This window comes from Phoxinus phoxinus, assembly GCF_949152265.1.
Source record: "Phoxinus phoxinus genome assembly, chromosome: 17".
Lineage (NCBI taxonomy): Eukaryota > Metazoa > Chordata > Actinopteri > Cypriniformes > Leuciscidae > Phoxinus > Phoxinus phoxinus.
In genome coordinates, this window is record NC_136892.1 from 14,276,080 (window position 1) to 14,291,839 (window position 15,760).

General features: G+C 37.4%; 1 protein-coding gene across 2 annotated transcripts in view; it reads left to right on the top strand.

The window, feature by feature from the left end:
* Nucleotides 1-15,760, top strand: part of adamts2a (ADAM metallopeptidase with thrombospondin type 1 motif, 2a) — a 73,041-nt gene that overhangs the window by 38,845 nt on the left and 18,436 nt on the right. For both annotated transcript variants that reach the window (XM_079586811.1, XM_079586812.1), the window contains 10 exons: nucleotides 1,203-1,405; nucleotides 4,756-4,839; nucleotides 8,325-8,481; nucleotides 8,716-8,821; nucleotides 9,795-9,938; nucleotides 10,040-10,172; nucleotides 11,909-12,022; nucleotides 12,122-12,267; nucleotides 12,343-12,518; nucleotides 14,875-15,008. In XM_079586811.1, the coding sequence (XP_079442937.1) occupies nucleotides 1,203-1,405; nucleotides 4,756-4,839; nucleotides 8,325-8,481; nucleotides 8,716-8,821; nucleotides 9,795-9,938; nucleotides 10,040-10,172; nucleotides 11,909-12,022; nucleotides 12,122-12,267; nucleotides 12,343-12,518; nucleotides 14,875-15,008 (1,397 nt within the window). The remainder of the gene's footprint in view (nucleotides 1-1,202; nucleotides 1,406-4,755; nucleotides 4,840-8,324; nucleotides 8,482-8,715; nucleotides 8,822-9,794; nucleotides 9,939-10,039; nucleotides 10,173-11,908; nucleotides 12,023-12,121; nucleotides 12,268-12,342; nucleotides 12,519-14,874; nucleotides 15,009-15,760) is intronic.

Below are 15,760 nucleotides of genomic sequence, written 5' to 3' on the forward strand. Positions count from 1 at the left end.
ATTGGATTCACACTGTCCCTCGCTCGAGCAGTTTTGGCACAGGCAGAGCCCGAGAGACATGCCTCAGTTGCACCCAATCTGAACATGAAAGCTCTTTGAGTTAAGAGAGTGTTTTTGCCGGGTGACGAGAGAGAATGTGCCGAATCAAATGAGAAACATACTGCCACTGTTTCTCCACATTTTTGTTTATCATTGTACAGCTATTTGCTTATTCGGAAATGGGCTGAATAATGATCAGTCTGAAGAATATACAAAGGGCAATTTAGTTTCCATGGCTCAGTTAAAGGAATAGTTCAACCACAAATTAAATTTATCCCATAATTTACTCACCCTCAAGCCATCCTAGTTGTATATGACTTTCTTTTTCAGTCGAACACAAACAGAGTTATATTAAAACATATCCTGGCTCTTCCCAGCTTTGTAATGGCATTGAATACTGCATTGAATTGAATAGAGTTTTTGAAGCTCCAAAAAGCGCATCCTGATCCATCATAAAAGTAATCCGTACGACTCCAGTGGTTTAGCAATTTCCTTCTGAAGCGAAGCGATTGTGTTTTTGTAAGAAAAATATTAATATTTAAAACTTTATTAGCGATAATCACTGGCATCAGGCAACGGCCGTACGTGCGTTCACGAAAGAGAGACGAGTTCCAGCGGAAGGGCGACCTCTGACCCGTCGTATGACATAGGACGTATGATGTAGCGTAAGCTCAGGTGAGAATTGGCGAACGCAGCAGCACAGAGAATAAAACGGCTAAAGATGTACTTAAATCCTAGTTATGTGGATTAATAAAACACTATTTCAACTAATTAAAGAAGTTCAACTAATTGCATTAAATATCCATTTAAACTATAATACATTTTCATTTGATTGGAAAAAGTATGCAATTAAGTATCCGAAAACATTACATTCACTTCGCACCTAAGTATTGTCTTGTATATATACTACCAGTATGTATTATTCCCTTGATAAGTAGGCCTGCTCTTTTTAAAAAGTATACCAAAGTGTACTTCTTTTTCCCAAGGGTCATCATACTTTTTTTATTTTATTATTTCATATGTATTTCCTCTGTGCTCCACTTCTGGATCTGAAAGTTAAAGTATGTTTTCATTGTACCCAAAAGATCACAGGAAATTTGATTCCGCATGATTTGACCTCTTTAAATTATATTCTTGAATATTTTGTGTGCATTTGTTTGCAGGTTCCCCTTTGGGTGGTCTGGCTGGAATGGAGTATTTGGCCCACCATGTTAAGAAGAGAATAAAGAGCAACACACGGGTTCGCAGAGAGACGTATGATGATGAGATCTTTAACATCGAGGTTCTGTTGGGGGTGGACTGCTCTGTGGTGATGTTTCATGGCAGAGAGCACATCCAGAAGTACCTCCTCACCCTCATGAACATTGTAAGTTCCCCACACTCCAGTAGAAATAATTTACACTGATTTCATGTAAATATGTGTACCTTTGTACACCTTTTGTATATAGTTTGAAGAGGTTCTGAGATGACCCTATTGTCATAAGCAAAGCAAAATCCTCAGTTCTTCTATTTCACTGTTGTGAAAACACCCTTTTGCCTTTGTTATTAAAGGGATAGTTCACTCACTTCTTAATTTTTTCCAAACCTGTATGAGTTTCTTTCTTCTGCTGAACACAAAATATATTTGTGAAGAATATGGGCCCCATTGACTTCCATAGTATGTAAAAAAAAAAAAAAAAAAATACTATGGAAGTCAATGGGGTCCATGAACTGTTCGGTTCGGCAAAAAATAAATAAAAAAAATATGTTCAACGAAGGAAAGAAATTGAGGGTGACAAAATAAAGAAAATCAACAACTTGAGGGTGAGTAAATGATGACAATTCAAGTATACTTCAAGTATACTTTGTAAAAAAGGCGTTAGCTAAATGGCTTTTGCTTAGGCTAATTGTTTGTCAGCTAAATGACGAGTAATTTACCGTAGGAACTTTTAGGTTTTGCGTCTTGTGTAAACAGATTAACACTTATCCAAAACTCTTCCACAATGTCACTTTGCAGACAGTATCATTGTTATATCCAATGATGATTATATCAAACTCAAAGAGGGAAATTAGCATTACTGTACACAATACTTGGATGTCGAGCCAAACCTGCATCTTTTTCCCTGACAACTGCTCTAAAGTCAAGAAATTACATCCACATCCCTGACAGAGTTTCCTACCCGTAAGATTGATGTACTTGAGCTCCTCGACGAGACCAGACTTGCAATGAACTTGCCGTCAAACCTGCACAACCAAACATTTTCTGTCTTTCCGTCCTTTTTCTTTTTCTTTTTCTTTTTAGTCTCGTTTTGGCTTTATGGTTGTGTGCAAAGAAAACCCCAGATCCAGTGTCCCGTAATCAATTTGAAGATACAAACTTTTATGTTGCTGTGGTGGTAACAAACCTCAGAATTACCTTCAAATGCCTGACAATAAACCAAAAGTGTTTAGATAGGTGGCTATAAACATGCTAAAAACCAACTAACCATAGAAGAAAACTGAATACTCTAGTGTCCTTGCGGTCTGACATTTTGAAAAAAAAAAAAAAAAAAAAATCGAATTTGCATAGCTAGAAACGTTTTTGTTTTTTTGTCCTCGTGTAAAGTATGTTTTAGGGATAAAAGTGACTATAGCTACCAGTTCCAAAGGTCTTGCAACTTATATTCCAGTGTTCCTCCACGCTCATAATTCTCTCATTCACAGTTACTTTTTGTTTGCACGGTGGTTCCGTTGCTAAGCAGAAGACAAGCTCCGATGGTATACCTTGCTGCATTATTAATTAAGTCCTAATGATTTTCTGGCACTTTGGCCTCTTACACGTCAATTAGCTACCTGCTAAAGACAAGCTGAGATCTGGACTAATAAAATCCTGACAGGGTCCTGGAGAGGGCCAGAGACAGCTAGCACTAATGAGAGACTCGCTGCTAAGGTGATTAGTATTGTGTGTGTGTGTGTGGGAGAGGAGAGAATACAAATAAGAGAGTATGTGTATAAGAGAGTATAAGAGAGTATGTGCTGATAATAGTCATTAATGTGCCGGGTTACATAGCTGTCATTACTGAGTGCCTGAGGAGACACATGGTTTGAGGTGGGAACAGGGTTACTTGGCACTGTTTCTTAGAGACTGATATGCTTAGCAACAATGATAATGAATTGTTACTTTAACAACAAGGAAAAATCGTTTATTTCTCTCATTATAAATATATAATAATATTTTTTTTTCATAATATAAAATTAAATATTTTATGTTATATCAAGTGAAGTTATTAAACATAATTCCGGGAGGAGTACGCCCTAATCTTTAATATGGCAGGATATTAAAGCAGCTTCTTACCCTGTCTTCAGTTCTTTTGGCATCCCTCCTCGTCCCCCCTTTCTCCTCCTTTATGTATTTCGCCATATGTAGTAGTCCGGTGGGGTGGGGGGGGTAGAATATACTCTCCGAACCCCTCTATAGCGGACAGCAAGCCAAAACCGTGTCGTTTACCTTTACCATGGTTTCAGTTTTTCTTTCACCTAAAAACGTTTTGGCTGTCATTTACACGACAATGCAAAATGCAAAGAAAATGCAAAGGAAAAACGTTTCCATTTTTAGTACATTATTTTTTTAATTATCATTTTCTTTACATTATCTTCTTCTTGTTTCAGTAACAGTCGTTTCTGGAGCCATCTGTGATTACAGTATGTGAACACACACTCATCTAAAGTTTAGTTTCATTGAAAAACAAGTGGTGTATAAGGAATAGGCATCTAATTGTATCTGTATGCATTCTGGTGAAAGGTTGAAGCGTTCCAGTGGAAACTATAGCTAGCTCAGTGTCTTCTGCTCTCCATAATCAGGCTCAGATTTTTAAACAGCCTCTAGTCGAGCTGTCATCCATCTGTCAGTGTCTTTTTTGTATGTGTGTGTGTGTGTGTGCTTTATTCGTTTTCTTTCTTACACATCCTGGTCATTTAGCCAGAGCTTAGCGCCTCCTTACAGATTTCTTCCCAGGTTCCCCCAGGGCATTGTGTAAATGAGTGGAGAGAAGTCAGCTGTGAGCATAGTGAAACTGTTTCTCTTCTTGTAATGCTGAAATTGGATCTTAAAGGATCTTAAATCTATGTTATTTTATGAAGGGATGCAGATATGCAGGGGTATCTTTCTTTCTCTTTCTTTGAGATAACACTTGTACCCCTCCTTGTTCACTTCTCTTACATTTGTTTTTAATCAACTTTTTTTAATAAGCATTTTTTATAAAAATTGTAACACATTTTTTACTCTGAGGGTCCCAGGACGTCACTTTTATATATACTTTTTACGTACAAATTTTTACCTAGAAATATTTTTTTTTTCATTTAAAAATCTCTGCCTGAAAAATCTGAAAGAACATGTAGAATAGACATAACGCTACAGATATAAATTATACTTTACACATACCTAACACACATGTCAAGGCACTAATAAATGATGACTCAGGGTTCACCTTTAAAACCTTGTCAAGGTGACGGTAAGGCTAAGTGCTGTGCATTTTTCAGCTCACAGGCAGTAAACTCTGCTTTTGTTAAACTCTGTAACTTCTCAAATTGCCTCTGACTCTGTGACAGTTTTTCCTGCCTACATAATTTTGGTATCCGTGTTATTGCCCAGACGAATTACACATCCATGCATCACATCTAGGCTGTCTCTATTAAGGCTGTGTTTGTGTTACCTTTCTTCTTGTTTATCCTTTGTTTTTCTAATGAATCGTTCCACAGGTGAATGAGATTTACCAGGACAGCTCCCTGGGTGCCAATATTAATGTTGTCCTGGTTAGAATCATGATGCTCTGCTCCTCCAAGGTAAGACGGCATCTGCCAGCTTCCTTCTGAAACTTTTTTTGGATGACTTTGGTTGTATCCAAAAATATGATAATCTAGTGTACTCGACTGTCCAACAGAGACTGTTTTGAAGTATATCCTGTTATCGCAATCCAAAACAAAGTCTCACTGCTGTAGCTGAAGAAGATCTTTTAAAGTTAGACTTTTGGATTTATGTCTGGAGCCTGGACACATTAACAAGGCCTGAATGCATAAGAATCTTTTAAAGATTAAAATTAGAAAATTACACTGCAAAATCAGCATGCGAAAATTGAAAACATAAGTTTAATTATTTTAGGTTCAGTCAAAGTGGTGTTGAAGGTTACAGCATATTTTTGACCTCTACGAAAGACTTTGATTTGATTTGTTTCTAATTGTCTCTTGTATTCTACTGTAAAAAAAAAAAAGTTAAATTACGGTAAAATACTGGCAGCTGTGGTTGCCAGAAATGTACCTTATAAAATACGGTAGCAACATTTTAGATTTTACAGACTTAACTTAAAATTTACAGTATCAAACTGTATTTCATTATCTGATATAATGTTAATTTACCAACCTATTGAAGTATTAATATCTGTTTTGTGCTATTGTAATACATTGACAACTAACAATCACAGCAGTGATGATCAATCAAAGCTCAACTCAAGCAACTCTTCCACAAGAAAGTTCATAACTCATTCAGACAAACACCATCATGGTAACACACATGAAATTTAAAAAATGCAATAAACATTAATTTAACAACATTAAATGTAACATAAAACCCTAATGTACATAACTGATTAGAAAATACAGAAGAAACTATGAAGAAACCGTTTGTTCAACAAAAATACATCAAATGTGAAGTGTCACGCAGGGAATTGTGGGAATGTCAATTTACGTTTTTTCACTGTAAATTATATAATTAGTTGTTCTTTTTCACTTTCAAAAACTGTAAATTTAACGGTATTTTACAGTAAAATTACATTAAATATACCATTAGATATATCAGTTATTTACTGTATATAGTAAGGAAACTTTCTGTTAACCAATTAACAGTTTTTCACAGTCTTTTACCGTTAAAATCACAATCATTTTTTAAGTGTGCCCATTCTTTTATATATATATATACAGGTCCTTCTAAAAAAATTAGCATATTGTGATAAAGTTCATTATTGTCCAAAATGTAATGATAAAAATTAAACTTTCATATATTTTAGATTCATTGCACACCAACTGAAATATTTCAGGTCTTTTATTGTTTTAATACTGATGATTTTGGCATACAGCTCATGAAAACCCAAAATTCCTATCTCAAACAATTAGCATATTTCATCCGACCAATAAAAGAAAAGGGTTTTTCATACAAAAAAAGTCAACCTTCAAATAATTATGTTCAGTTATGCACTCAATACTTGGTCGGGAATCCTTTAGCAGAAATGACTGCTTCAATGCGGCGTGGCATGGAGGTAATCAGCCTGTGGCACTGCTGAGGTGTTATGGAGGCCCAGGATGCTTCGATAGCGGCCTTAAGCTCATCCAGAGTGTTGGGTCTTGCGTCTCTCAACTTTCTCTTCATAATATCCCACAGATTCTCTATGGGGGTCAGGTCAGGAGAGTTGGCAGGCCAATTGAGCACAGTAATACCATGGTCAGTAAACCATTTACCAGTGGTTTTGGCACTGTGAGCAGGTGCCAGGTCGTGCTGAAAAATGAAATCTTCATCTCCATAAAGCTTTTCAGCAGATGGAAGCAGGAAGATGGTGCTCCAAAACCTCCTGATAGCTAGCTGCATTGACCCTGCCCTTGATAAAACACAGTGAACCAATACCAGCAGCTGACATGGCACCCCAGACCATCACTGACTGTGGGTACTTGACACTGGACTTCAGGCATTTTGGCATTTCCTTCTCCCCAGTCTTCCTCCAGACTCTGGCACCTTGATTTCCGAATGACATGCAAAATTTGCTTTCATCCGAAAAAAGTACTTTGGACCACTGAGCAACAGTCCAGTGATGCTTCTCTTCGCTGTTTCTGGTTCAAAAGTGGCTTGATCTGGGGAATGCGGCACCTGTAGCCCATTTCCTACACACGCCTGTGCACGGTGGCTCTGGATGTTTCTACTCCAGACTCAGTCCACTGCTTCCGCAGGTCCCCCAAGGTCCGGAATCGGTCCTTCTCCACAATCTTCCTCAGGGTCCGGTCACCTCTTCTCATTGTGCAGTGTTTTTTGCCACACTTTTTCCTTCCCACAGACTTCCCACTGAGGTGCCTTGATACAGCACTCTGGGAACAGCCTATTTTTGAGATAGGAATTTTGGGTTTTCATAAGCTGTATGCCAAAATCATCAGTATTAAAACAATAAAAGACCTGAAATATTTCAGTTGGTGTGCAATGAATCTAAAATATATGAAAGTTTAATTTTTATCATTACATTATGGACAATAATGAACTTTATCACAATATGCTAATTTTTTTAGAAGGACCTGTATATATATATATATATATATATATATATATATATATATATATATATATATATATATATATATATATATATAAATCATCTTTACCTGCAGTACAGAGTCATTCACAAGATGCACATGCAATAAAGAGCTGCTTTATAAGACAATAGAAGACATTTGCAAGTTTTGTTTCCAACAATGGATTGTAGCTATATCCACCTCATCCAGCACTCTTTTTGTTTTCTGTTTTATTCACCTTATTTTCCACGACAACAAGGGTGACGCCATTGCGTTCGTTTTGTCATCTTACATCCGGCTGAGAGGGATTTCAACTTACGGCTGAGAGAGACCTACGCTAGTTGCTAGATGTAATTCTATAACGTTAGCTGTAAAATATGTAAAGTATTATATCTATCTATGCTCAGTAAGGGGCTCCCCATAGGTTAACGTTACCTCTGGCCTCTTCATATCGTCTACCCACGTTAACAATGACGATCTATGGGACAATATGTGACCACCTGATTGTCGTAGGAAGTTTCCTATGTGCTCCCAATTTAAAACATTAACGGTATTAACGTTATTTGACATTTCGCTAAAGTTATAGCTAGCTTTAAACAATCTTCTAACTACTGAACTAGCTACTGTATGGGCTGTGTAAGTTTAGCGGAAGTCGGATGACAAAATGCAGAAGAGCGAAGTATTAAAAGTGGGCGGAGCAAAATAAGGTGAATAAAGTATACAAGAAACTGAACAATTGAACAATTTCAGACTTTTTTGCAAACCCATTTGACAGCTTCGTTCACGAATTTGGCATTCTCATCTGTGTTTCTACACAACTGATAGAAAACACACTAGATGATTGCTAAAATATTATCAGGGAAAATAATTCTCCATACTTTGACACATACGGATTTATCAGTAACATTTTTACTGGGACTCATGCCCAGTGAAAAGGTTCTAGAGTCATCCTTGGTTGACAAAGTAAGACCGTATGAACCTGTGATTTGTGTTGGTTTGGTCAGTCCATGGGTTTGATTGAGCTGGGCAACGCCTCTCGGAGTCTGGAGAACGTCTGTCGCTGGGCCTTCCTGCAGCAGAAAGAGGACAAGAATGATGCAGAATACCACGATCATGCCATTTTCCTCACCAGGCAGGAGTTTGGACCCACTGGCATGCAGGGTAATACTTTTTTGAAAATATAACGTGATGCATGTACTGTACATCAAGAATCTCAGATTTGCAGACCAACTAAAATTCATGTCATGGGGAGAGTTACACTCACCCCCCTAAACTTATTTTCAGCAAGACTTGCCAATTTAAGGCAGACTGTTGTTTATGCGACTGTTGAGCTATGTGACAGTGCAAATGCTTCTATACCTTTCTACTCTGACTTTTATCTTCTCTTTTTTTCAGGTTATGCTCCTGTGACAGGAATGTGTCACCCTGTGAGAAGTTGCACTCTGAACCACGAGGATGGCTTCTCCTCTGCTTTTGTTGTGGCCCATGAGACAGGACATGTGTGAGAAAAACTTGATCAGAAATTCCACCATCATTTGCATAATTAATTCTCATTAAATGTTCAGATACCAAAAACCAAGACCAAACAGCAGTGTTTGTGTCCAGGCAAAGAAACAGCCAACAGAACAAACAGAGAGCAGAATGGAGAAATCAGAGATTAAGGATGTCTATGAAGTAAATTTATTTAATTAATAGAATATTAAACATAAATTCAATATTTACGTGCAGTCAGTGACATATAGACGCAAGGGCTTGATTTATGTATAATAAGTGGTTCCCTACATCATTACAGGTAAACACTGTATAAATGGGTTACAGGTAAACATCCAAATGGAATAAAGGAAATATCTATTTACTAAACTAATTTAGCCAACTAATATGATTTATATTCTTTCGGTTTCTCCTCCCCATATTAGATTTTTATTTTATTTTTTTTACAAATGCTTTGAAAATACTGGGATCGGTATCGGCAAGTACCAAAATATTGGGATCGTACTCATTCTGGAAAAAAACTGGTATCTGTAACGTTTTAGGCCCGATGAAGATGATAAAGTTTCCAAAACAAAAGTATTTATTCGATAAAACAAACTCAGATAATCCACAGGTATGCAGGCACCGTAACACAAAACAATACCAGACAAAGAGGAACTTAAATATACACAGATAATAAGCTCAATGGTGAACAGATGTGCGGATTGAATGAGTCTCCATAGAAACGAATGACTGGGAAAACGGAACAAAGGAGCACGGGAAACAGGTTCCTGAAGAGAAACAAACGAACAGTCCATGAAAATGAAACTTAACTTAAAACGAACATGACAGTATCGGTGCATCCTTAATATTTTAATTATTTAGATATTATATTATGAAATAATATACATAATGTATTATGTGTTAAATATATATTCTCTCACCCATGATTCCTTTAAGTACAATAGATGACTGAGAGAGTAATATTGGTTTGTTATACCCAGACTGGGGATGGAGCATGACGGCCAGGCGAATGAGTGCGGGGATGAGGTTCCCATGGGCAGTATCATGGCTCCTCTGGTTCAAGCAGCATTTCACCGCTTTCACTGGTCCCTATGCAGTCAACAGGAGCTCAGGCGATACCTCAAGTGAGTTACTGTGTTTTTGTAGCCTCCTGATTTGTAGTATATGAACATATTCACCCGGTTCATTGATTGTAAATCCTAAAATAGTGCTGTTACTCATGCAGTGCATATGACTGTCTTCGTGACGACCCTTTTGATCATGAGTGGCCAACTCTGCCCCAGCTGCCTGGTCTGCATTACTCTATGAACGAACAGTGCCGCTTTGACTTTGGCATGGGCTACATGATGTGCACTGCGGTGAGTGAAACAGAAACTTTATCACACCAACCAAACTGACATGCCATCTGACGCCACATCCAACCACATAAACTAGTAAGATGTATAGTTAGTGAATCTGGCAATGCAGTATACAGTGGAGTCCAAAGAGTTAAGCCCTATTTACAGGGATAGTTCACCCAAAAATGAAAAAGCTGTCATTAATTACTCACCCTCATGTCATTGCAAACCCGTAAGACTTTTGTTCATCTTCAGAACACAAATGAAGATATTTTTGATAAAATCTGAGATATTCCTGTCCCTCCATTGACAGCTACACAACTACCACTTTCAAGCCCCGGAAAAAAAGGAGGTAAAGGCATCATAAATGTAATCCATGTGATCATGTGATTTTATGAAGTGACGCGAGTACTTTGTTTGTGAATAATTAATCATTTTTTTACAAGAATTTTTTACTATTAAAAATATTAACAAATATATTTTTTATTAAAAATTATTTATTTACAAAATTGTAATCTCCAACGGTGCTATCATGAGAGCACAATGACACATACGTGTTGTGTTGACGTGAGAGTTGTAGATTAGTATTTTGTAAATAAAGTAGTACATTGTGTTTTTACCAGCACTTGCGTCGCTTCATAAAATTGGAGTCACATGGATGAATTTAATGATTTCATAACTACCTTACTGGGGCTTGAAAGTGTCAGTTGCATAGCTGTCAATGGAGGGACAGACAGCTCATAGATTTCATCAACATAACTTCATTTGTGTTCTGCAGATGAACGAAAGTCTTACGGGTTTGGAACGACATGAGGGTGAGTAATTGATGACAGAATTTTCATTTTTGGGGAACTAAGTTTCTATATTATTTCTAATATTAATCAAAAGACATTGCTCATGCAGCTCTTTGTACAGATGATTATATGTTCTTGCTTCCATTGAAGCACAAGATGCTCTTTGGATCATTCTCAAATCATTGAACATGAGAACATGCAGGAGAACATGATCATCTGATTTTGAAGGTTTCGGGTCTTTTTTTCTTCTTCAAAAATGTTACCTTTAGGGGTACAACAGTTAACCTTAAAGGGACACATTTTTTAACCATTGTGTAATATGTAAGGTACTACTATGAACTTTTATGGGTAAATAAGGTACAAAGATCTCCCTTCAAGGTTACTTCCCCAGTGAAAAACTGTTCTACTCCTAAAGGCACAAGATTTGCAATTTATTTTTCTGAGAGTGTATGGTTATTATATCATTTATATATATTTTTTAAAAGTAATAAATTACACACGGTAAGGTTTCATTAACTTTATTTATTTATTAATGTGTAGTATATTTTTAATAATTTTCTTTTTACTTTAAATCAGTCTGTTTACTATATTATTATTAACAAAGGTTGCTGTAGATGTATTTCTCATTTGTATTTTGTATTTTCCATTTACAGTACTTGTGTATGACGTGCACATTTTGCCCATTGTCATTAATGGTTTCCTGTTAAAAAAAAGTAATAAAGTAACAAAAAATAACGCAAAATAGAAACATTTCTAGACTCTTGGACTCCACTTATATTTGTATAATCTTATATTAAGAAGTAACGTTGTTTAAGCAGGTGCAAGCAGGGAATTCAAAAAGTACTCTGTCACTTTTCTACAATATTTCCCTGCCACCATACAACCATATAATCTGAGCTTGTCTCACAAGCTTTAGCTTTCACAGGCTACGTGTATGAATGAGAGCATGACTGTTTCTTTTAGTACAGCACCTACGACCCTTGCAAGCAGTTGTGGTGCAGCCACCCCGAGAACCCTTTCTTCTGCAAGACCAAGAAGGGCCCTCCTATCGACGGGACCAAGTGTGCAACAGGAAAGGTTGGACTTGTAGACCCTTTATTCTACTGTTCATTACACAGAACCAAAATAACAGATACCACTTTTATCTTTTACTTTTTCTTCTCTCTGTTTCTCTAGCACTGTTTTAAGGGTCACTGTATCAAGCTGACACCAGACATTCTTAGGCAGGATGGCCACTGGGGTCAGTGGACCAAGTTCGGTTCCTGTTCTCGGACCTGTGGTGGTGGAGTACGGTTCCGCACTCGAGAGTGTAACAACCCAATGTGAGTGTCTTTAGATTGATTCGTCCCATCACCTTTCTCGTCTGTTGACTTAAACAAACCTGTTCTGTGTTTTAGTCCGGCCAATGGGGGGCGCACTTGTTATGGAAACAACTATGAGTTCCAGCTCTGTAACATGGAGGAGTGTGCAAAGGCCCTGGCTGACTTCAGAGAGGAGCAATGCAAGATGTGGAACCCCCACTTTGAGCATGAAGACACCAAACACCATTGGCTGCCCTACGAGCACCCTGAACGTGAGTTAAAGCTATTTATTTAGTGTGATTAATCCCCAAATCATTTTCCACTTTTGTTGGAGGTGAAAAAGACATTGGCACACTCACATGTTATACTTTTCATTTTAATGCTTCCTGATGTTCGCCATGTGTCTTAGTCCATGTTCGTCCTTCGTTCAAAGGAATGTGCTTTTTAAATATTCACAAAGCAACCGTTTTCTGTAAATGCTTTCCCTCGCCCCTGTAATCTGTGTTCAAGGACGTTATTATGTGGCATTTAGAACCACTTTTTTTGTATTCTAGTAACTTTATGCTTCTGCATTTTGAGATATCCGTAACAGTTTACAGTAAGGTTTTATTTGTTAACATTAGTTAACTACATTAGTTAGCATGAAGTAACAATGAATCTTAGTTAATGTTAATCTAAACATTTACTAGTGTAACTGTCGTAGGCCAGTAAGAGCTGTGCAAGTAAAACTCACTCCCCTGATCTCAAGAAGTGCTCAAGACTCACTGGAGACCAAGGTTCGAATCCCGCTCGGAGCGAGTTGAATAGGACTGGTTACATTTGGTGCCGTGACCCTGATGGAAGTAAAGTTTAGTGAGTGTGAGTGTAACAGTTTTAGGCCAGTATTAGCTGTGCATGTAAACCTCACTCCCCTGATCTCATGAAACGCTCTAGCGACTGATACTAGAGGCTGTGGTCTTTAGCTTCCTTGTTAGAGTGCCCGCCTCCCACGCCAGAAATCACGATTTGATTCCTGCTCTGTTGATTCCTAATCTGTTAACATTAGTTAATGCACAAACATGTATACTAACATTAACAAAGGTTAAATGCTGTAAAAATGTATTGCTTGTTGTTAGTTCATGTTAGTCAATGCATTAACTAATGTTAACAAATTAGACCTAATTGTAAAGTGTTACAGAGATATCTTCTTTTATGCTGTGCCATTACAACCTCAATGCAGAACAGCAACAAAGAGATGGAAATTAAATGAATGGAAAGGACAAAACCAAAAAATATTTTTTCTTTTTTGGCTGGGATTTTTCTGGTGTCATTATTTGTGTATTTATTTGGTAATGTCAACGTTAAGAATTTAGAAAGAGTAATAGGGTTGTTACTCAACTGGAGAGTTACTCTTAGCTGCTTGGATACATTTGCCGAAGGTTTGGCCCAGTCACTGAGAAGGGCATCAGCAGTTGGAAGAAAGGCACATGGAAATGTGATTAAGCAGCAATGGCATCTCCAGTTATCCACTGGGGCTGAATTACTGCTACAGTAAAAGGAATGCAGGTACTATCCAGCTAATAACCACTCCAGTGTCCTCTTCTACTGCTGAGAGGAATAAACAGTCTTGCTTTCTGTACACAGTATGCACGATGCTGCAGTGGTTGCAGAAACTTTGTTATTATTTATGATTATTCATGTAGCAGACACCTTCATTTAGGACACATACACCGGAACGATATCACTGGTATTCTTATTAAATCTATGTAATTTATTCCTGTGGTGCTACCACAGACACCGAAAATTCTCGGGCCAAATTTCAATCTTAACCGTTCTGTTTCATCAGAAACTATCTGAAAACAGGGCTTTAAGTGTAAAATACTGAACTTGTCCTTTAAGCCTAGTCACAGACTAAAATGCATGTTTGAGCTGTTTTATCTGAAAGCAACATGCAAATGACACGTTGACATAAAATATATCAGTTCCATTGTTTTGTCTCAAGATGCTTTTTTTTAAATAAAAAATGTCATATTTATAAAAGCTACTTAAATGTTCTAATTGAACTAAGGCCTAATCCTGGCTTAATCTAAGCCCTGTCTGTGAAACCAGGCCCGTAAATCTAATAGAAACAATAATGTCAAATTAAGTGTGAAGTAAAAGTGATGCAGTGGACATTTTTAATCAACCTCATTAAAAATGCAATAAAACAACAACTTATTAATTCCATGAATTATATGAACTTAAAAATATTTTGTACACATTTGCTCATACCTATAAGACTTATTAAAAAAATTCTGAGAAACGCTGTTGAAAGTGGATCGGACCGAGCACCAAGACACACCTGAGCCAATCAGCAGTAAGGGGCATGTCCACTCATTATGGGGGAGGTGCCTGTGTTTGTGAATTTTGAGGTGGAGCTATCAAGATAGGGGTGTGGACCTTTTGGGTAGGGTGTGTGTTGTGGTGATTTCAAATATCAACAGCCTTTCTCTGATATTGCTTACTGCACCTTTAATGCTTATTATTTATTTCAGTGTCAAAAATACAAAAATGTATGTATGCTAAAACTGCCTCGCATACAAAATAGCTACAAAAATGAATTGCATGAATTTGTCTGTGGTCTGCTTTTGTTTTTGTTTTTTTGGACAGCTGACGAGAGATGTCAACTATACTGCCAGTCAAAAGAGACCGGAGACGTGGTGCCCATGAAGAGAATGGTGCATGACGGCACACGTTGTTCCTACAACGACCCTTACAGCGTGTGTGTGCGTGGGGAGTGTGAGGTAAAGGTTATTCAAACACACACACACACACAAACCATCCATCACTGAAGTTCATCCTCCAAAATGCCATAGAATGAATAATATCAGGTCTAATATAATCAGCTTTCTGAGGCCTTTCCACTCCTCATTGCCAGTTAAAGTGTAGAGCTAGAACAGAAAACTCTCTTGAATGGTTTGTTTTCAGCTTGTTCTGTTATTGTGGAATACATGACTGTGATGTCCTGTGGGTAGGGCAGATTGATGAAGTACATGCTTAGATTTCTATGTTTTGCTACTGGAATTAAAAGATAAAGTGCATTCCGTTATGTATTGCTTTATAATCTGAGAGGGATGTGAATGTCTGGAAAAGGATGGGTTTAAATTTGTTCTGGCACTGGCACTCAGTAAGGGAAAGAGAGGATCTGTGATTGTTTCCATTCAATTGTGTGCTCAAGATTGTTTCCTACTTGAACATCTTTAACTTTATTGACGTTTATTGATTTTATTGGCAAATAGGAGTACTGGTTTGAATTAGGATTTAGAGCTAGAGTTTAGAGCTAATGTACCGTCCACACATAATGTTGTCTTAGCTTTTAAAAGGACATTTACTGCTATGGTTGCAGCACCACACACAAAAGTAAAGGGTTTCAGTTATAGATTCAAATTTAATTGTGTGTGTGCGTACGTGCGTGTGTTTCTCAATCATGTCAACTTTCGGAGTGAATTATTGATATGCGGCACATCAATAAAAAAAATTAATATGCGGCCAAGAT